The sequence below is a fragment of the Centruroides sculpturatus genome, unplaced genomic scaffold (assembly GCF_000671375.1).
Source record: "Centruroides sculpturatus isolate CEXI.00-Female unplaced genomic scaffold, Cexi_2.0 scaffold2464, whole genome shotgun sequence".
In the NCBI taxonomy this organism is placed as follows: domain Eukaryota; kingdom Metazoa; phylum Arthropoda; class Arachnida; order Scorpiones; family Buthidae; genus Centruroides; species Centruroides sculpturatus.
In genome coordinates this window covers 4,550-28,250 of record NW_019386606.1, presented here as the reverse complement: position 1 = coordinate 28,250, position 23,701 = coordinate 4,550, and the positions used below count along the sequence as shown (strand labels likewise).

The 23,701-nt window shown below is 30.6% G+C and overlaps 1 protein-coding gene across 1 annotated transcript in view; it reads left to right on the top strand.

Moving 5' to 3' along the window:
• LOC111615407 (solute carrier family 12 member 9-like) overlaps nt 1-23,701 on the top strand; it is a 27,409-nt gene continuing 3,708 nt past the window's right edge. Inside the window, exons 1-7 of the mRNA XM_023356823.1 lie at nt 1-101; nt 11,977-12,063; nt 14,560-14,894; nt 16,446-16,580; nt 18,213-18,347; nt 19,679-19,972; nt 23,010-23,117. Coding sequence (XP_023212591.1) covers nt 14,597-14,894; nt 16,446-16,580; nt 18,213-18,347; nt 19,679-19,972; nt 23,010-23,117 — 970 coding nt within the window. The 5' untranslated portion in view covers nt 1-101; nt 11,977-12,063; nt 14,560-14,596. The remainder of the gene's footprint in view (nt 102-11,976; nt 12,064-14,559; nt 14,895-16,445; nt 16,581-18,212; nt 18,348-19,678; nt 19,973-23,009; nt 23,118-23,701) is intronic.

Here is a 23,701-nt window from a genome sequence, read left to right as displayed (position 1 = left end):
GATAATAAATATAGTATATTGGAACACACCTCTGTCTTTATTATAGCAGCGTACATAACAAATTAAGCCCCGTGTACAACGTTCAAATCGATTTCATTCAAGTAAGTTAATTTTCTCTATTTCCCTGTATTTGTACAGAAAACATAAAGCTGTGTTTTCACGACAGAAGACACGGCAAAATATAATTCTCGTGTGTTATGAATGAAAATACAATAATTCCTTTCATGCCAAGTAGTTCGTTGATTAGAATTGAATGTACTCAATGGATTTATTCGAAATAGGAACAAAAAAAAAAGCACGTGAGAAACAGGAAACACGCTTATTTGTTTCTGATAGAATAAAAACCACCGGTTTCAAATTTCGCCACAATTGCACAGCTTACATGGCTCATCAGTTAGAAAATGAGTTAAAGCTGTGGTTATTTCACTCTCTGTAACGTTTGACATAAACAGGGTCGTCAGAGGAAAGGGGGGTCTGGGGCTGTAATGCTAAACTTTGAATCTATATAAGGGCTAGGATCGGATTATGTGTAATATAATCTAAAAAAATCAACTTATAAACGGTAAAGTGAGTAAAACCAGTGGTTTTACGTCAGTTTTCTTCACGTTAGTAACACCCTAAATCAGTGGAGCGTTATCCTATGGGGAAAAAAAAGGGCAATCCTCACCAGCAGGTTAAGATGTCATCCTACCGTTCTGGGAGATCCGGGATCAATAGGGCCCTCCCGAAGATTTGAAGTTATAACCATGGATGAGGGGCCAGATGGGCGAGCGGTTAAAGTGGCAGACTACCACTCATGGGAAATCCGAAGCTGAATTCTGAAGTCTCCTTACGGGCCTGGCCAAACCCATAATGGGCTCGCTAAAACCCATTAGTGGCCGAACCTCTTATTGCCCACAGGGAGAAAAGAGTTATACAAAAACAGAAATAATAATTATGGATAAGGAGAACGATCACGGGCATTGGGGCTAGAGCCTTCAGAGGTCCTCTAACCCTTCTTACGAGAAAACACTCTCGGTTTCTTTTATGTTAATAATGAAATTAAATAAATTGATTATCTAGACTAAAATTTTATTGCACGAATTCCATCTTGGGCCCCTATATAGGTCTGTGCCCCAGGGATACATCAGCGGCTTCCTTCTCTCATTGTATTGGATTTTTGTGAAAAGGCAAGACAATACGCGGGCCTTATGCAAATAATCCAAGGAAAGATGCCTCCTAGGAGGACTTGGCCCTGTTTAGGTGTTACAAACGTGGAAAAAAACCCGAAAATCTCCGCGTGGCCATCCAATAAGCTCAGTGGTTTTATCCACTCGGCCACTGGTGGGGCCCCTCTCATCGGCCTTGATTGCAATTTGTTTAACATTCAATTGCATAAACAGCAAAATGTTAACATAATTCTGTGCTTTGCACTTACTGAATTGCTATCATATTTAATTATAATTTATAGAGAATTAACAAACAAAAATTTGGCATTCTTACCTTGAAATTCTAATATTTTGTGGATTACCAGATAATAGATTTCGATATAAAATTATAAATATTATAATTTATTAATACCAGGCGTATTTTATTGCTTGAAATCCAGTTACATAATCAATAATATCGACATTCGAGCTTGTTTGTTTGTTGCATGTACAATAGCGCTTGTTTATATCAGTGGTTTTTCAAACACGACACCAGATAACATAATACAGCGTGATCCAAATAACAGTTAACCGCAGTAACTAGTTTTTCCTAGTTCTCGGTTCACCTACTTTTGGGCCATCCTGTCGTGTTTTCGTGATAGTATCGTTGTTATCGAAATTTTGTATTAGGTTAAAGTTTGAATTGTAAAGTTCAATTTAATTTGGTTTATTCAGTTATGGCTAATCTGCCGAGGTAGAATTCCTCTCGAAAAGATTTTTATGGGAAAATGGCGCCTTTCTATGGGAAAATGGCTAATACAGTCGACTCGAGAAAAGTAGGCCTATATCTATGCATTGAAATAGTCCTCAATCTAGATACCAGTCGACCCCCCTATAACACTGTTGATAATTCCGTTTTATATGAATTCCATGTTGTACGAGACACTTAGATTTTACAAATACGTGAGCCGNGGTATTAAGCATAAAATTGCCATGTAGAACTTATCGCAAGGGAACACTTTTGATGGATAATATACACTTAATTTTTGTACGAGAGAAATGCATTTTGGACTAGTTGTCCCTTTTCGGTCTTTATTGTGCAATTTGATAATTACAATAAGGAAGTTCAATTATTCTGTAGTTTTATCAAATTGTACAATAAGGATGAAGAGGAGCAATTAGCCCAAAATGTATTTGTTATACAAAATAGTCTATATTAGGGGTTGCAAACTGGCGATCTGCGAGCTGGATGTTACCCATTAAGGCTTCATATCCGGCCCACAGCCTTGACAATTTCTTTTCTAAAGATCAATGTTTCTAATGTATCGTGGAGACTAAAACAGAAAAATTCAAACATCGTAAAGGCCTGGTAACAAAAGGACATTTGTTAGAGCTTTTTTTTTTTTTAAATTATGGTATGTTTTAGCTTACCGAATAATATTGAATATGGTCTGTATTTGATATACATCTATTTAACTTGCCCTTTGCTTTGAGTTTGCGACACCTGGTTTATATTATTCATCAAAGTGTTCCTATGTGATAAATTCTACAAGGCAATTTTGTACTTTGTTACAAGCAGTGACGTAACAAGGGGGGACAAAAGTAGGCATATGCTGCCCCAGGTACCGATTTACAGGATGCCAAAATGAATCCATAGAATAATTTGTTTAATTAATCATGAATTAGGAGTGTCAGGTATGAGGTTTGTATTGGATGCCAAAACTGTTTGGCACAGCTCTGTAGAATCACTCTGCAGAATCTAATCTGACAGCTATCAACACACAATACTATGATGTCATGATGCTCTATTTATTTCTGGCTCAATAGTAATTTGTACTTGAGACAAAACTGATTTGTTTTCTCTTCTTTCAGAACAGCTGCCAATATAGTGCTGATACTCTTGTATGAACTATTCATTAACAACTTCAAAGTATATTTTAAGAGACTTCATTATATTTGGCTTATTATTTTTTAATTTTTCTCCTTTTGGACATTTTCAATTGCTCATTTTTTTCACTTGTGATAGTTGCTTCATTGCCTTATCCGTTGAGCTTGCCTGGGTCTACTGTACAGTTGTACTATTTTTTTTATTAAAATTTATCTCACCAATTCTACTGTTCTTACCTTACTGCCAATGGCTTGTTAAGCAATTGTCAAAGCACATCTACCCATTAATTCTCTTTGTTTATACTTAGGAGTCAAAGAATATCATCATTAATTTTTTTGGAAAGTCTAAATACATTTTGTGAATATGAATTCCAAGTAGATGTATTCTCTTTAATGAGATTTTAACTCATTACACGAGATTTTCTGCCATTAAATTACACTATTTTTGCTCGGTAACTTTATTTTATAAATTTAAAGTAATTAATTTAAAATAGCATTAGTTACATTTTTCAAAGGTAAGAAAAATGACAACTGTCAAGTGATAGAATTTAATTACACTGTAGTTGTGATCCACCTAGTTTTATTGTGTGTGTTTATACATTCATAGCATAAAAAATTGTTTATGAAATCCAAATAATCAAATCATAGGAAGCAATATTTACAGGTTATTCACTTTTTTTAACCACTGGTACAACGTACAGATAATATTCGGTTGAATTTTTATAAGGAAAAATTTTCTCGTATAACATATATAAATTCTCAGTAGACAGACACTGTACAATTGCCACACTAGGTGTTTGAATACCTTTTTATTTGAACTCCAAGTAAAATTATATACAAATTTTCCTTGCCGTATTCTTTAGATTTAAATGTATTTCTATAAAAATAATTGATCTGTAAGAATCTATGATGATCTGTGAATATTAATTTACATAATATTCCAAGAATACAACTCTTACCGAAATCATAATTGTATTGTATTGGCATTTGGAAGTTAGTTCAGTACTCTGAGTTAAGTCATGTTAATAGTTAATAATGAATTTGGAATGTCTATATGATGAAAAAAAGAAAAGATGATTAATTTTTATTCCATCTTTTAAGTATCTTTATAATAATTCAATTTTTAGTAATCAACCAAATTCATATATTGTCTATTGCTCTCAACATGCTGATAGTTTAAAATAAAATCATATCTTATAAATTTAAAGAACTTTCAATTAGTAAAAATACAAAATTGCTTGCAACTTAAGATATTTTAGTTGAGACTACTTTGTTTTCATTTATTTTGGGTTGCCAAATATAAACAAAAATCAAACGTACACGATTGTGACGTTGTCGCAATGCCAAGCTGCAATTTTTAATAATAATTTTAATTTAAAAAGTCGTGTGACTTCTGATCCAGGCCAGAAGTTTTTATGTAGTTAATTGGTGCCTCTGGCTCCTAAATTTGTTTTATCTGGTCTCAATTTTCATCCCTCTAACTCTTTTTGAGATCGACAGACAGATGATAGTGGGAATGTATAGGTCTTGCAGCCCAATAAGTGAAGCTTTGATTAATCGATCATACTTAATAGCTGGATGTTTTGGTCTAAATCTATGTTAATTTTTAAATTATGAAATTTGGCTTAAAAGTAGACAGGTATGCCACTGTCTTGTATTAAGACTGTAAATTGGAAATTAACTTTGAAATTACTAATTGTAAAACAGGTTGGCGAATAAACACATTCTTTTAGGTAAAATTATACGAGTTAATTCGGTGATTTTCAACCTTTTTTTTTCCGTCACGGTACACTTTTAATAGTTTAAAAATTTGGCGGCACAATAACAATAAAATAAACTTATATTTTGTAAAAATAGCATACGATAATAAATTTCAATGAAATATAAAATGAGATTGCATTACGAAGCAAACGAAATGTTTATTTAATGATAAATTACAAATTACATCTAATGTGAAATTTGAGCTTGGTGTTTTTTGATAACTTTATTTATATTTGGGTGTAAAAATGATAATGCTAATCTCATATTGTGAACCAGATTTTAAAGTCTGGATCTTCTTTTCGCGCCCTAGGAAGGTAGAACCGATTGAATTACTTGTCCGACGTCGTTTACGTATGGGTATTCGCAGTAGCGGCACACTTCAAAAATCTCGCGGCACACTAAAATGCCACGGCACAGTGGTTGAGAATCACTGAGCTAATTAATTATAAAAAGTAGCTTAAATGTAGCCTAAAAATCTGGAACTTTAGATTAAGGAAACATCTAAAAGTCTTAATCTGGCCCTGAATGTAAGCAAACAATATAGAATAACTTTGTAATCTGTGTATCTTCTTTAACTCTTGTTTGAGATTAAATTAGAAGACAAATAATTTATTTATAAGAACATCAAAAATTATTACTGTACTTAAAAAGATATTTATATCAGAGAGGAAAAAACTAATTAATGTAATAAATTGTGTGTGTTGATGATAATGAACATAACTAAAGATCAAATTGTTTTCAGCTAGATTTATGCTAATTAATTAATTATTGGAATTTGGCTTAAAGGTAATCAACTGTGTTGTCTTATATCTAGATTAATAATTAGAAATTAATTTTGAATTAATTATTTATAAATTTCTGAAAGAAAAGATCTATTTGGAGTGAAACTTTAAACCTTCAACTTTTACAATATTTTATCACATTCATAATGTACTAGTTGTAACTCTAGTACATTATTTAATGTACTGGAGCTTCAACTACAGTCTTATACTCAAAGAAGAATAAAATCTAAAATTAAATTTTTTTATATATTTTATCATTAATTAATTAATTTTTTACTACAACAACTATCACTACTACCATCTGTAAACAGGGCTGTCAAAAGGGGAGCTGGGGATTTTTCCCTGTGGCCAAGGAAACTTAGGGTTTCTTAGTTATACCCTACAAATTAATGTTATTTTTATTAATAAAGAAAACATTCTACATATTTCATTTGTTCAAAAAAAAGAAAGGCAAAAGAAGTCCACTAAAGGGCTAATGGGCCCTGCTCTATTCCTCAGTCCCATACTTGCTCTCTTCTGCCTGCAAACAGTAAGAAGCCCATAAGAGACGTAACTAGACGATAAGGGATAGGGTCAGACAAATCTGGGTCAACCCACTCGTGAAAATTTCGAGCCTACCTGAACTCAAACCCAGGTCTTTCAGAATTGCATGCTAGTGTTTTTATCGTTTTTGGCTGGCAGACCATCACTTTCTTGCCATTTAGAGTTTTATTTGAAGAATATAAAGGTGTCTAAATATTTTTGGATGTGTCTTAAGTCACGTAGGGAATATTAATCGTTTGATTTATATTTTCCTACTACTAATGAATTCATTCTCTTTTCCTGAACAATTTATAATACCTGATAATGATTCTGAAAATATTTAGAATATTTTCCTGATATAAATTATTTATAATTCAGAAATTTATCCATTCATTCCAATTCTTTTATAAGAAAAAAACATTAAAAGTAATTTAACTCTTATTATAAATTCAATAAAAGATTAACAATGAAAATAAATCAATTATGAAAGATGATTAGTTAATAAACTAATTATGTCTTATATTTTATAACACTTTGTACAAGTCAAAGGGAGATGATTCCATAAGGAAAAAATAGAAATACAGAGTAATATTTTTAGTTTTTTTTTGCTCCATTTCCTCGATAAATGTATCAAAAATACGTTTTTTTATTGTGATTTTCGGGCAAGTATGACTGATAGATCAATATCCAACAACAGAAACAGTTTTATTAGCTAACAGAGCAAATAAAAACAGTCGGGTGATACAGACACACAATGTGAAAAAATTTAAAAACTATTAAGACAAAAATTTGTCTTTAATAAGAAAACATATACTGTAAAAGCTTGACATAATACAGCAATGCATAAATATACTAAATTACAAATATGAGTCTTTCAATTTAGTGATATAATTTAAATTTATTTCCAGTACAGTTGCGATTTACTCGGGATTTTATTATATCTGAACATTACAAAAATTTGTTAGACAAAATAGCACATGTGAAATACATTAAATTTGAGGATTATCAGGATATTCTTGGTATCATTTTATAAGTTTCAAGAAGAAAATGTAGCTGCTGTAAGGAAACCAATGGTTTAAGTAAACAAGAAATGTTTTTAGATCTTTATTTGGACCAATTTTGGCTCACAACCATTTGATTTGGTTCAGGAATATTGTGTGTATTCATTTTGAAAGATGCTGTTAGCTGAAGTTGGTCTGAAATTGTTTTTCTTTATACTGATGATTTCCCGAAAGTAGTAGTATTTTTATACTTAAAATGCAGAGAATTGTTTTGTTAATGCCCCCTATCTCTGGGCTCCGGTGGTCGAATTTAAATACATAGCGGGAGCAATGTATAAATACACAGTCTAGAAAGTTACTCTGAAGTAGAATTTTGTTACGACATTAAAGTTATACGTATGGTCTTGTATAAGAGATCTGTAAGTTGTTCATTTGGTATGAGTTGACCGTACGCAATACCTTACAACTTTCAGGTCACATGTATAACTTTGCCATTAAAAAATTTCTCGCTGCACAGTATGTTTTCGGATACTCTGTAGTTGCCAATATAACAATCACTTTATAGCATGCTGGTAATTTTTTATGTTGTGTATACCTTGGCTAGTAAGAAATTTAGCCTAAAGGTAGGCAGTTATTTAATACAAGATTGCACCCTATGTTTAGGCTGAATTTTATTTAATTATTTACTGGCTGAAGTATAACCTGAAAATCCTGATAGGTGCCTGTATTTGTCTTCGTAATGAAAACTTAAATGTACTGAATACACAAACTACAATTAAAAAAATATTATTTTCTAAAGAAATTCACTTGAAGTGCGTTACACAAATAACTTTTTATTCATTAGTAAAATTTATATATGATATGATAAGAAGATAACCTTTAAATATCAGTTAATGTATTTTAAATCTTCTCGAATTAACAGTTGATCTATAGGTTTCCCCCATAGTATAGATAAAATTTATTTATTATCAAAACTTATACTGTAAGATCATGTGATTTCAAAATTTCATAAAATAAAACAGTAATTAGACTATATAATTAATATTATTATGTATACAGTCTCTCCCTGACTTACGATGGGGTTATGTTCCAAAAAACACATCGTAAGTTGAAAACGAATACTGTAAATAAAACAAAACAGGCTATATGCAAGGTTATATAGTATGTAACATTGTATACTGCATTGTAAATTGTACAGAAAAAAAAGAAAAAGAATATATAGCACACTTCCAGGACTGAGGATACTACAAAGTGCGAGCTGCTTGAATTCAAATTCTAACAGTTTTTACTCTTTCGTTTCACTTGCATCGCCATCGTACGTGCAAAATATATGTCGAAACACAGTAAGTTAAGGAACATCTGTGTGTACATACACACAGATGTTTGTCGACTATCGCAAGGCCTTTTCTATCAGATCGTGAGCAATTGAATAAACGATTGCATAGCATCACTTTGTAAATTCATTTTTATAATATATCTATTTAAACTTCAGTATAGCAGCTTAAAATTAGTACCATCTTCAAAAAGTACCAATGTTACTTTTGAGAACAGATCTATTCCATAAAAATATTAGAGAATCCTTCAATATCTGAGAATGTACAATATTGCATTGCAAATGACATTATGATCATTAGTTCAAGTGACTTTTAAATCTTGTTCATAATGTAGATCTCACTATATATAATTCTTATTGTTCGTGGCACTTCAGTTTAATGCTAATTGCAGAGAATGACGACACAAAATCAGTTTGATTGTAATTTATATCAGCTTAGGTCCGTTTTTTCTGTTAGATTTAATTATTTTTCTTGTTAGGGTCTGTCCATAAATGACGTCCACACTGGAAGGGAAGGGGTTGAGCTTCAGTTTCAGTGGACTTTAGTGAGCTTCAGAGACAATTTTTGAGAGTTTTTTTATCTCTAAAATGAAGTAAAGACATGCGGAATATCTTTAAATATTATCCTCTCTTCACATTGGAAGTGACACACAGAAACCATTAAGTCAATCACGATACTAATCACAAAGTTGTTAATATCACAGAAATGACTGAGTTTTCGATCTATGTTTATTAACATATTTATACACAGCCTTTTTTTTTTTTAACATTCTTTATAAAAGATTCATTCTGATGTGAATTATTTTTGGCATCATTTTCAGCTTTTGTTATATTATAAAATCATTTTTTTCAATTGAGTATAAAATGAAGCCAAAATTTTCTTTTTTGTAGAAGTTGGAGATGCAGTCGATTCATCTTCAGAAGACAACTGTTTTAAATACATTAACTGAATGAATGTGTGTCTTTTTAATTTAAGTTGGCACAAACTCAAATGTTTAAGAATGAAAGAATATTTTTGGATTACTCTTAATTTAACTACGTTGTTTATTTTCTGAGACATACGAAATTAAATTTGGAATCTTGCATAGTCGGTTGCGAAAATGTTCAAATTCCAAGAAGCTTTAGTCAAATGTAAACAAATTGTGTTAGTTGTTCACGACAGTTTATTTCAATTTGTCAGCCAGTAGTTAATTTTTCCGTCTTTAACAATTGGTGGAAATGTTTGTTGAAGTAAAACAAAAACTTAAATGAGCAATTATTTATTGTGACATTATCACAATGCAGACTGCAATTTTTAATCTATTTAATTTAAAATATATTCTCTCCACCTCAAATTAGTAATGTCTTGCTCCTCTACATTACTTTCCCTTTAACAGTAGAGTTGTGCCAGTCATCTATATAACTCGTTTTAGGAGAACTATTGAATTGAAATAACACGACTTTTGGCACAGACCGGAAGTTTGTATATAGTTAATTGGGGCCTCCTACCCCTAAGCTTTCCATATCTGCTCTCGATTTTCATCTTTCTAACTCCGTTCAAGAGATTAAGGAATGACAGACAGACAACAGTCTGTCTGTCATTCCTTAACACAGTGGGAATTTATAGGTCTATAACTTTTTTCAAATTGTGGCCCAAATAGTAACTAAATGAATGAAATTACTATTTTAAACTTTTTTTTTTTTATAGTATTGCTATTCTTTAACTTATATTTAATATTCTCTATAGGCTGCACACATTTGGAATTTTGCAGAATGCCAAAGTGTTTGTCATATGGCAAGCACATGTACTGTACTGTACATGTACATGATCATTTGCTGAATGTTTGTTTGTTATGATAAGTACAAATTTGAGAGATTCATCCTCTTTGATTTGACACAATATACAGCAAGGAGTGGCAAACGACAAATACTGAGTATTTGTTGAGCGAAGACACGAATACATCCTTTAAACTACTTGCTATTGCCCAAATGTTTGCTCAACATTTGTCAAATATCAAATGTGTGGTGCTCATAGTCTATTATAACTCACAATATCTGCTAATTTCACTAAGCGTTTTCCTCACTCACATCTAACTTCAATGCATCTTTCCACATACCTTCAATATTCTGCATTGTTTTTATATGTCCATAACAAATATAAATAAATGCTTCATAATCATTAAACCCTTCTCTTCTAATAATTTTCTGGAATTAATTTTCTATTATAATTTAAACTTAATTCTTGTCTACAGTGATAAAAATACAACTTATATTGCTAAATATAGAATTCTTTCTAGTAGTCCACAAATAATCTGATATATAATGAAAAGAATTCTATATATTGTTATCAAATGCATGCTGTTACCAAATAAAAACATATCCCATTTGTGCAGTATCAGTCTGTTAAATATTTAAGATGGCCTAAATTAGGCAAAAAATATTTGATGCTAAATTTATTCTCTGGCAAAACTAAAGATAGAAATATGTTTTTTTGGTTGATTAATTAATTTATTATACAGTAATACCTTGGTTTTCATTGACATCAGTTATCGCCGGTTTCGGTTTTTGTTGATTTTTTTCCTGCGAAAAATTTGTCTCGGATTTTGTCACCATTCCCGCATAACCTTGCTGCTAATTTTGCGAAAACAAAGGGCGACGCATGCATTTTCCTGCTCAGTGTGGCATTGTTTTTCATTGTGTGAGCATTATTACCCCGTGCCTCTAGCCAAACAATTCCATTGCTTTCCTTTCCTTTTTGCTCCCTCATAGGACAAAGAAAGTTTCCAAAGCCATCAGCCCTTCAAAGAAGGTTAGGAACACGATCGAGTTGATGAAGGAAATCATTGAAAAATACAAGAGTGACATTAAGATTGCTGAAATCGGCCACTTTTATATCAATTATTTATTGTTTTTAGTATTAAACACTATATTTATTCTCTATAAAATGTGTTTTTGGTATGTATTTTGGAGTGTCTAGAACAAACTAATTGGATTTACATTGATTCATATGGAAATAATTGCCTTGGTTTTCATCAGTTTCAGATTTCGCTGATTCTTTTGAATGGATTATCGATGAAAACCGAGGTATCACTGTATTTATCTTTGACTGTTATTCTGTATGATCAAGCAAAATGTTTATTTTTAAGAAGTATAGAAATGATAGAGACATGAGCCAGCAATATTTGTTATTGTCTTCTATGTATCATGATAAACACTAAAATCTTACTTGTAAAATAATGCTTGATGGTAATTAAGTTTAAAACATTAAAAATTAAAGATGCAGTCTTTCGAAATAGGAATCACCAATTTTTCTATTTCAAAGTTCTAGAATACATTTGTGACAACTGACCTTTCTGTGTAGCTAATTGACGACCGAGTAGCCTATACAGAAAGGTCAGAGCATAATGCATACATCCAGCTTTGTGGCTGTATAGGAAACCCTGCATATTTTGTTGGTCTGTGTGTGTAATTTGATGATGTTACTATGTCATTTACTTGCTTATTTTTATCGAATGCATATATTATGTATGTATACAATTAAGTTGTGAAGCATATTTTAATGAGGACCTATTAATTTGTTTCAGAATGTTAAAACTATTAGCATATTTGATCTGTCATTGTTATACAAGTCTCAAGTTTTGATGACGAAAAGCTTGGTTTAAGAAATTTAAGTAAGTAGTGATTATATTTTTTTATGTAATGTGTGTTTAATTTCAGATAGTTGAATAAGTTTTAGTATTTATAGCAGAAAAGTAGATTATAAACAGAGTAGATTCTCTGTAATCCAACAAGTATTGGACTGCCAAGTGTCAGATTGCTGGGTTTTGTATGCATGTGCATATTGTACAGTAGTAACAACACTTGATTAATATGATTAATTAATCTGTGACCATGATTATGACTGTTTTGCCAACCACACATGAAACAAACAATTAGCAACTGATAGTATACACACAATACATCAGTCTCACTCTGTTGCATACATTGGCAAGTGGTAGCATGAAAATTTCATGTGCACCATCCTGTGGAGTATTATATTATTAGACATATCAGATGCAAGTGAGACTATAGAGACTCTATTGTACTTTGAAACAAATAGATAAAATTACATATTTTTCTCTCATCAGGTCTAGACTTATTAAAACCTACATTAAAACTTACATTATATTTGATTTGTTCAAATAAATATTCAAAAAAAACCTTTCAAAATCCAACAACAAAAGTTTATTTAACAAATATTTTTAGCTTTCTAAAAGCTATCTTCATCTTTTGTTAATGTATAATGATCGTTGTTCCCAAAGTTATTAATCCACAAACCACTTAAACCAAGTCACAAATGAACTATGGGCATTCTAAGCTGCCATCCACTTTTTCCTGTAAGCATTATCTTAGGTAATGATAGATTGTATGCCAAAGTATTTTGTCTATCCTGTAAGAGATATGTGATGCATGAAATGTTCTTTTCTCTGGCTAAACAGCGTAAAAGTGTACTTTGGAAAATCACTAGGTGTCCCCAGAGAATCACTGATGTAAACTAAAGTATCACGTCCAAACAAAGCTACAAACAAATTTATATCTAGAAATATTTTAATAAATTTTTTAAATGTTTCCTGTGTAATTTTTATCTTACATTAATCAAACCAGTTCATTCTGTAATAAACCAAAACACACAAATTTAAAAAGCAGGAAAAAAACACTTGCTATAATGGAGCTTAAAAACAATAAAAGAACATAAACATAAAGTCCAAAAACAGCAAAAACTCAGGTCTATCACCTCTATCATTAGGAAGAAAAGTTCATAGAATGGTTCAGCAAAATATTTGAAACATAGGAAACAAAGAATAGTGCAGGGTCTTTAAAACGAATGCTACCATTTTAAAGTACTGTAATTACATTAATTATTATTCCGGAAGTATGCGATATACACCAATCAATAGAGTAACTATCGAGTTTTATCTCTTATCTGCATTCAAACATGTTGTCTACTACCTCTAGGAAGTGCCGTAAATGAAAATGGCAACTCCTGCAATAGAAGGCATTTTGTATTCTGCAGTTCTCAGTCATCATTGCACATGAGAAATCTGCAGGAGCTGTAGAATTGAGACTGGTGTGGGAGGATCGACAATGGATATGCTATAGTGAGTGTAGAAAGAATTTAAGTATCGGTTGGATGTGCACCACGTGACACGAGGTACACGCATTGAGAAACTGTAATGGACAAATGTGATACTTGAATAGTTTTCCAATGTTATAATCTACATTACAATGTTTTTGGATGATAATTAACATAATTAGAATAATTTAAAATGGTAGCATTCTTTTTGGAATATCGTGTAGAATAAGTAAAAAATTATCTAACACAGGCTGGTCGCGTGGAGTTCTCTGGGTTCTACAGGTAATACCTAAATAGGTAATAGTTTCCCCATAGAAAGCACCTTCTGTTGGCAGATTGAATAAGGCAAATGTTGCATTGCCTTATTCCATCAATTCAATTCATTCTTTAATTGAAGCACAGCAACTCAAATTGACAAATTGTTGAAATATGTTCTGTGAAGTAATGACTTGATCAATTTGAATGAACTTTTACGCATTAATAGAAGTAATAAAATGGCATGTTGTGATGAAGTATGTATTTTAAATTTGATCTAGAATGGGAGATATTGTGAGTGAAAAGCCATCCCCATGTTAAGTCAATGGGAAAATTTTGCATTGTATAAGAACATAAACAAAAGAATGTGCCCTACTTGGCATTTGAAATACAGTGAATCTCTTGCCAAATATTTTTTTGAGTAGTTAGTACTGATCTTCGTTTTCCATTTTCCTTGAAAACTTGACTACATATGCCTTTAACCTATATATATATAGTAACATATTATAACTTGCAAGGTTTATTATGGTAAGGAGTGTTAAATGAAATGATTCATCACTTCAATTTAGTGTCCCTTAATGATCTAATATGAGTTTGCAAGCCATTACTATGCTTCAGTCAGGAATGAAGTTCTCCTAGTTTATTATTAATGAGTCTCTTTTTATTGGATTATATTATGGTTAATCATTTAATTAATTATTCTAATATTTTAAGTTGTCTATATTAAATATTACATTAGTTTTGTTGTTATAAATTTTTACTGTTTAAAATATTTTAATAAATAAAATTTTATTTACAGATTTAATCTTGCTTTATCAAATTACATCGCTTGTAAAATGAGCAATAGAAATCATTCCATTGATACCATAGAAAGCAGTAATTCAGGAAATAGAAGCAACGTTACTTTAGATACTGCAAATTTGATTCCAGGAGATGTAAATATTCAGTCATCCAACAGGACTTCCTTTTCACCTCAAACGTGGTTATTCCAAAGTTTAAGTGGTATTCGTAGCAGTCAAAGTAACGAGAACAGTGTAAATAATGGAGAAAATAGTCGAAAATTGGGAACATTTTCTGGAGTATTCGCACCAGTATGTCTTTCGATGTTTAGTGCCCTTCTGTTTCTTCGAATAGGTAATTTATTAAAAATTGTCTTGTTTTGTTTAGCCATAATTGTCTCTTGTTGTTTATTTTAAAATACTTAGTATATAATCTTTCTTATAATTAATATAATAGTATATCAAATTTATGTATTGTTTATATAATGAATAAATGTTTAAAGTTTATTATACAGTAATACTTCGACTTACGTGAACCCGGAGTTACGCAATTTTCAAATCTCGTCGATTCGTCTTTTGTTTGAGCGCCACGCAAGTTTTGATTACTCACTTCCCCCCACACTATTGTTCGGCTTACATGTTCGGACGTGCAGCGCGGAATCGACGCATAGCTACAATTTATTTTGTGTTATTTATTTCTGTGTTTGTTATATCTACGAAGACTCTAGAGACTCTATTGTGGTGATCTCTTGTAACCGTGAACGAATCAAAAGACGAGATAAGATTAACGAGAACATTTATTAGCTTACGTACGTCCAACTTGGATTTTACACAAATTGCGAAATTATATTCCGACTTACGTGAATTTGACTTACACGGTTATCTCTCGGTCCCACCTATTGCGTAAGTTTGGGGTATTACTGTATAAACATACACATTTATTTAAAGGTTAAAAACATCCAAATACTGCCAAAAATTTATAAAAATTATCTGATTCCCTTACGAAATTTTTTTGTTTCTAAATTATAAAAGTGAAAAATAAACAATTTTAATAGCATTATTTAACTCTAGATGAGTTTTAATGTCCATAATCAGAAGCCAATTAGTTTTGTTTGTACAAATATGAGTACTGCTTTTCACATGTTAGTCACCTTCAAGCAAGATTTGAATATTACTTTGACAGCTATTTCATTAACCGAATAGAAATTAGCTCTCATAATAATTTTTATTAATGCAATAAAAATGATTTGCTTTTCATTGCCTCAAATTTAATTCGACTGCCAGATGGTTGAGAAAGTTAAGAAGACTTCAATCTACTGCTGTGGGACCCGGGATCAAATCCAGGTGAACGACCGCCCCAGAAATTTTCAGGAGCAATTGGTCTCATTTGTCAGGCTCCATTCTCATCATTCAGCATATGATGGATAGGATTAAAAAGGTTCTGTTAGTACCACCATTTAATGCCTTAAAACAAGATCATTATCTCCTTTTAAAGCATTATTCAAAGATATATAAAATAATATTTAACATATGGTAATTCTCTTACTATCAATTAGTTTTCCGAAAGGAAGTTTTTTCCTTTTTATTTGTAAAAATTGGACAAATCGGAGTTGAAACTTCAGTTTTAAGAATAAGATAAGTTTTTAATTTCATAATTCGTTTGGTATATGCTCTCTACAAATAAGGAGTAATTTTATTTAATTGTTTTATAACTTTTATATAAAATAAGAATAGTTTGATTTAAACATAACAGTGTTTTTTTTACTACAGTTTCTACTACAGATATTGGTCTACAGATTAATTAAGCATTTTTAATATTTCATTATGAAATGTTTTGAATTTTCATTTAAAAGTAAACAATTTATTTGTATTAGAATTATAATTCAGAATTATATATTTAATATAGGTTTCGTTGTTGGCTTTGATGGCTTGTTGTTAATGATTGCTCAGCTTTTGCTCGCATATATTATTCTTGTTGCAACTGTCTTATCAATTTGTGCAATATCTACAAACGGAGCTGTTGAAGGTGGTGGTGCTTATTGTATCCTTTATGCTATATAATGAAACTTTCGTGATCTTAATATCATATTTACTCAAATCTAAACTGCATTAATTTTCATATTATCACCCACAAATTTTTTTTTGAAAAAATAGATGGCTTGAGACGACAAATATTTATTGTAAGTAAAGTAAGTTATATACCACTGTTTTCTATAGTATCAAAGTCAGGAACCTCTTTACTTGACATGTTAATCTCTTCTGAATCAATACTTTGTTTTAGTCATGCTTTATTCATTATATATGTATAGTTTTAGTTTCAGTATATTAAACTCTGCTCATCAAAACCGTATTCAATGTTTACACCTTTCCACATGCAATCATAGTCAATGCTGTTATGTTGCATTTCCAATGCTTTATTCTTGAGAGAGCGCAGCACAACTTTTTCTAAAATTTTCATCCGAGTATTTATGACATTACTGTAATAGACTAAGAGTTTGAGCTAACTTGCCTTTGTAAATATTTTCTACTACAGATATTAATCTAATAAAATGATTAAAATGATACACTAGAATTAGTAACAGAAAAATAAGACTAACAATCCATCACAAATAGAACTGACATTGCTTTCATTGACAAATGTAATAAGGTTACTTATAGACATTTTCATTCAATACTCATAACATTAAAAATGCTAACACTGAATAAAATCAACAAGTACACTCCATCACCCAAGAAATTAGGCATCTGTGGAAGATGCATAGTGTATTTATTGTGCTTATTGTCCTCTCTTCCACTAATGTCATATCACATACACTAAACAAGTCTAGAAATGTTAAATCTTAATAAAAAAAAAATACATGGCACTACAGAAAGCTGCAATATTGAACACATATCGCATCGTTAGGAAGTTTCTATATGTTGACACACATACCAATAACTTGGCATAATGTTATGCTTCTTTGGGTAGCTATGCCTTGTGACTTTATTCCAACATAGCACTATTATGACAGAGATTTTTCATCTCATTATGCTAATTTAAGTCCCATTTTTTTAAATAGAATATTAGGAGTCTCATTTATTAGTATTCCTTTTCTTTTTTTAGCGAAAATATCTTTTATTTACAGATATTTGCCTCTTAAATTAATGACGAGTCACACAGAGGTTCCACGAGATTATAGTGCAGCTGATAAATTTATAGCTTCCTATACCTTTTCTATGTTCAGATATGTTGAGATGTAACACATGATTAGTAATAGTTATATATGTAGCCATACACATCCTCAAATGGAGCAAGTGGGGGTATAATTGTAAAAGTGATTGAGATATGTAACCACATACCCTTGACCATGGGACACTTTATAGAATACAATATTGCATCAAAATGTACAGTACCTGTGAAAAAAAACCCAAAAAGTTAATTTTCTACTCTAGTCTTAATAATGCCATTAAGCATCATACACTATTATTATTATTATTATTATTAATTTTTAATTAATTTTTAATCAATAATTATTATTAATTATTGATTCAGGCACATACACTAACATTCAAATTTCTGAAATAATTAACATGTACGGTTCTAAAAAATTAATTTCTATAAGTATAAATATTGTATCTTTAATCAATATTTTATATTTGTTTTTATATCAGTTATTTCTCTTAATAAAATTAGTTATGATTAGTAGAGCCTTAGGTCCTGAATTTGGAGGAAGTATTGGAACATTATTTTTTCTGGCAAATGTATTTTCAAGTGCACTTTACGTCACCGGATGTATTGAAGGATTTGTAGATGATTTCGGACCATCAGGTAAATATTAACATATAACATATAAAATACCTACATAAAACAAAATTTTATCAATTGATGATATGAAATATATAATCAAATTTATAATATTTATTTAAAAATTAATATTTTTTTAAGTAAAACTGTAATGGAGGTGGTTCTCTATGGTCTTTTGACTTTAAATACACAACTTTAAGAGATTATTATTATTTATTTATTTATTTTAGAAACTTACATAATCTGAATATAAACTATTTTCATAAAGAAAACTAATCTGAATTAATCTTGTGATGAAATATGACCAGATTAATTACAGTACACTCTTGCTAATCTGGTGTTTAATAATCAGGCATCTCAGTAATCTGGCATATTCACCAGTGTGATTGCTCGTTGCTTCCATTTCCATGAAAATGTTACTTGTGTCACACATCTTGTTTTCCTGTTTACTCAGATTTCATTTCAGTGTACTGTATTGCATGTCAACATGCCATATTATTTGCTTGCCTGCCTTTAAAATGAATTGGTACTGAAGGGCAATGTGTCACATCATTTCTTGCACTTTCCGCATTCTGGCAATCTTGTTAATTTCATACTCCTCTAAGCAAAGAATGGTTGGATTAGCAAGTATCTAATGTATTGGACAAGAATTTGGCTGATTAATTTTGTAGGTATTGCATAATTTGGACTAAAGGTTATGCTGTTATCATTTATTTAATATAAGAGGATGGCCGATCTTTAGTCCAAATTATGTAATGTTTATGTTATTAATTAGCCAAGTTTTAGCCTGATAGTTAATCTGGCATTATCATTTGTAAATTATTTTAAATACAAAGAAATATAAAAAATAAAATTAGATAATTATTAAATCAAAAATGTCAATTGTTTTATAACATAGATTTTATAAACCTACATTGACCTCACTCACTGATATGAAATGTTTGAGTAAGAGGATGCTTCTTATAGAGAAATGATAGTATAATTGAAAGGAATATATTATATAAGTTGCCAGAAAAACCTGAAATTTAAAGGAACGTAATACCGTGTGCACCACAAGGTGTAAAACTTATCCTCCAATAATAAAATTTTATATGATTATAAATCATTATGTATATTTAATATATATAAAATCCTATCAAAAATATTCTAATCTTTTTTTTAATTTAATAATTATCTAACTTAATTTAATTTAAATTTGTTTACATTCAGATGATGAATCGTGTAATAATCTTATGAGCTAACTTATTATTAGTTTTTTTACTCTAAAAATTAAATAAAATTATTATTTATCCAAGTTTTAATACTGTATCTAAATGTACAGTACAATTAAAAAAAAAAATTTTTTTTTCTTTCAGGAAGTATAACTTCATACTTTCCATCAGAATTTTGGTGGCGTTTTTTGTATGGATCATTCCTTAATTTTTTTAATCTAATTGTGTGTCTTATCGGCGCTTCGATGTTTGCACGAACCTCGTTAATAATTTTTTTTGTCGTTATTGCAAGTGCTGCATCTGTGTTTGTTAGTTTCATGGCACAAAAACCTTTTTCTGTTGCTTTGCCGGAAGAAAATACTTATATTAGACAATACAATATTTCACGTGCCAATTATACTGGATTCAATTGGGAGACATTCAAGGAAAATTTGTGGAGTAAGTACATTCAAATTAATTTGTATAATGTTTAGCTTTTATGTATAATTTAATAACTTTTAAAACAACAGAACCCTAAACTTTATAATTACCAAGTCATTAACTGCAAGAATTTGGTAACTTAAAAAGTTTTGGTTTGGTTATTTTTATGTACTGTATGTATGCACATCCCCCACACTCTCATATTCACGCACATCCATTACCATTCCTCTCACAGCAGTCAGAATTCTCTGGCTCCTGCAGATAACTCATATTACATGATGGTGAATGACTCTGACTCTGAGCTGCAGAACACAAAATGCCTTCTCTATTGTTGAGTTGTCATTTTTGTTTATGACACTTCTTAGAGGTAGTAGAACAATAAGATGTTTGAATGCAGATGGGATGAAACTTGGACATTTACACTATCAATTGGTGTACATCTTGTACTTCTCAGATAATTAATATAAGTACAGTAATTTAAAATGGTAGGATTCATTTTGGAAGACCCTACTTATATACGTATCATACTAAGGTGAAAGTTAAGTTGGTTTACAGCCATTATGGGCAGAATATGGAATTGTCTCTAGTGCATGGCTATTGACTCATATAGTTCTCTCTCAAATTAATTGAAATAAAGTCAAAGATCAGACGAAGTTCTAGATAGTGTAATTGATAATACATCTATACAATAAAAGGATATTGCAGGGTCAAGTCCTGCTCCAGATTGGTTTTTTTGTTTATGTATATATTCTATGATGTAGGCTGTTTTTCAAGCTCCGATGGTCCATAAAACAAAGACAAGTATAAATAACAAAATTAATTTATTACCAAAAGTTATGTACAAACATGGTTACTTTTCGACATAATCACCATGAAGATTGAGGAATTTGTAATATCTGTGGACGAGCTTTTCCATCCCCTTGTCATAGAATGTTGCCGCCAATGACTTGAGATGGGCTCTAACATTTTTTTGAAGATCGTCATTAGTCTCGAACCTCTGCCCTCCTAGCCACTTTTACTCTTCAGGAAAGAGGTGGAAGTTGCTTGGCGCTAAATCAGGACTATATGCTTGATGTTTAAAGGTGGTGAAAACTTCCACCCAGCTTAAAACTTTTTTAATATGTGAAGACTTCCACCTCTTTCCTGAACTGAAAACGTGGCTAGCAGGGCTGAAGTTTGAGACTAATGACGATCTTCAAAACAATGTTGTTAAAGTCATCTCAATTCACTGGCAGCAACATTCTATGACAAGGGGATGGAAAAGCTCGTCCACAGATATTACAAATTCCTCAATCTTCATGGTGATTATGTCGAAAAGTAACCATGTTTGTACATAACTTTTGGTAATAAATTCATTTTGTTATTTATACTTGTCTTTGTTTTATGGACCATCGGAGCTTGAAAAAACCGCCCTCGTAAATTCAGTTAAAAAATTATTAAACTTAGATGGTTAGGCTGCCATCTCGTGCTATCTTTAGACCAAATTGCTTTGAGCCAGAAATTAATCTTGCAGCTTATGATTTAGTAGTTATTAAATTATACTTTAAGTTTAGAAACAAAATTTGAAATGTAAAAGGAAGAAAGTAGTGATGTTTGCATATAGCAATGACTAAAAGAAAGAAAATTTTTCTTGTTCTGTTGAACAAATAACCCAATTACTGTAATTGTTTCACAGAAAAGCATGCACACTGAAGAATTACAACTAATCAGAGAATAGGAATTTCAACACTATTCTTTTTATTTATAAATAAATTGTTTTAACTTTTTAAAATTTTATAATTATCTCAATCATGCATTGTTTCAGTTTATTATACTTGCTTGTACGTCATATCAATAATAATCTAATATCAAAAGAATGGATTCTTTTGGACTGTCTTTTGGCTAGACATAAATATAGAAACTGTATAATTTTGATTAAAGGTACACATATTCAGATAATGTAGTTTTCATGTTTAATTTTTAGTTTAAAGATAGCCTGAAGAAATCCAATCTTTACTTATTTAGTTACAAAGATTTGAATGTAATATTAAATATCAGGAATAATTTTTTCTTCTTTGTTTTATGTATTTGAGTAAGTTCTCTTTTAGTGCTATTTTGAAAATTTTTCAATATATTAATTTATGAAGGAAGTATAAATTTAGTTTGTAGGAAATTGGCAAGTCTTTTTTATACCGCGATTACAATGAGCGCCTTTTTTTTCTATAGCTGTCTTAAATTCGGCCAGGCCTACAATTGCTAATTGCTAATAGAAAACATCATACTTCTCACCAGAATCAATATGTCTAACATTTAGTCCCCAAATCAATAACCTCCTCCTGATGACCATTACAATGTAACCAGTGTTTTAATGTTTTCAGTGTTTGCACGGGGTAAAAATTGTATATTTGGAAGAGAAATGTGTTATCATCAAAGCTTATTTCCATAGAAAACTTTTGCAATTGTACAAATATTACAGATGTGTCCAAAACTTAAGGACAGACAGCATTTGTACATGAATAGTGAGAATGGTAAACAAATGCAGACAAATATGGCAAGAACTATATTATTCTATGTGCAATACATGGTAATACACAACAACTTGTCGGATTTTATAAATCAAAGCAATAAAAATAAGTCTTCGGGGAAAAAGATAAGTTACATAGTGGACATAGTAGAGAATGGATAGAAAGTGCTTACCTGTATTCAGGCAGAGAGACCTATCAGTATGGAATTTGTCACAAACTGCAATGCAGTACTCTCAATGCTGCAGCAGGCTCATCACCAAGAGGTTTTCTAGCTAGCTAGCAAGAAGTTTCGGACACATGTATAAATTTTATAAAATACTCGAGTCTTATGAAAGAAAATCTGTTTAAACATTAATTTTTAACTTAAAATTCATACCAAGTTGTCAAGAAATTAATTAAATTTCTGTAAGTGTAAAATAATTGTCATCGTCGTCTAATTTATTGAAATTTTCTGAAATTAAATAATTATTGTGAACTTGAATGAATTATTTAAAATTAAATATTGTGATGATAATTTTTTAAAAACGAAATATTAATTTGTTTTTTTCCAGGTAACTATACAATAGATTATACGACAGACCAACCTACAAATTTTGCAACAGTATTTGCAGTGTTGTTCAGTGGTGTGACTGGAATTATGGCAGGAGCAAATATGTCAGGTGAGAATGTGTGTGCTATAACTAACTCTGTTCAGAATCAAGTGTATAAATTTATTCTTTTACGCTTGTATACATTAAGCATTAAGTTTTGTGTTATTTGTGTAATTTAAATAAACCAACATCTACAAACCTGACGTACATACATAATACACCAACAACTACCGGATTATATCGGGCTATTATATTGCAATATAATAGTCCAATATAATCCAGTAGTTGTTGGTGTATTACATGTGATTTAACTTGGTTGAAGACTTTGAGTACATGCCTTTTTATGTTGTGTTTTAGGAAAAGATACCGGCTATAATAGATTGTTTTACATTCAGTTTTAAACTCTTCTGTCATTTCACAGTATTCTCAGAGCTTGCTTTGATAATGATTTTATTGATAATTTATATTATTTGAACAATAATTGGTTACAAACATCTCCAACCCGATATATAATATAGCTACAACCAACAGACTGCCGAAAATCTATTGGGCTAGTTTTATGCTAATTATTAAATAAATTACGTAATCAATTTGGTACTAGAGGTAAGCGTTAGGCGCCATCTCTTATTAATATTAATAATTATAAATAATTT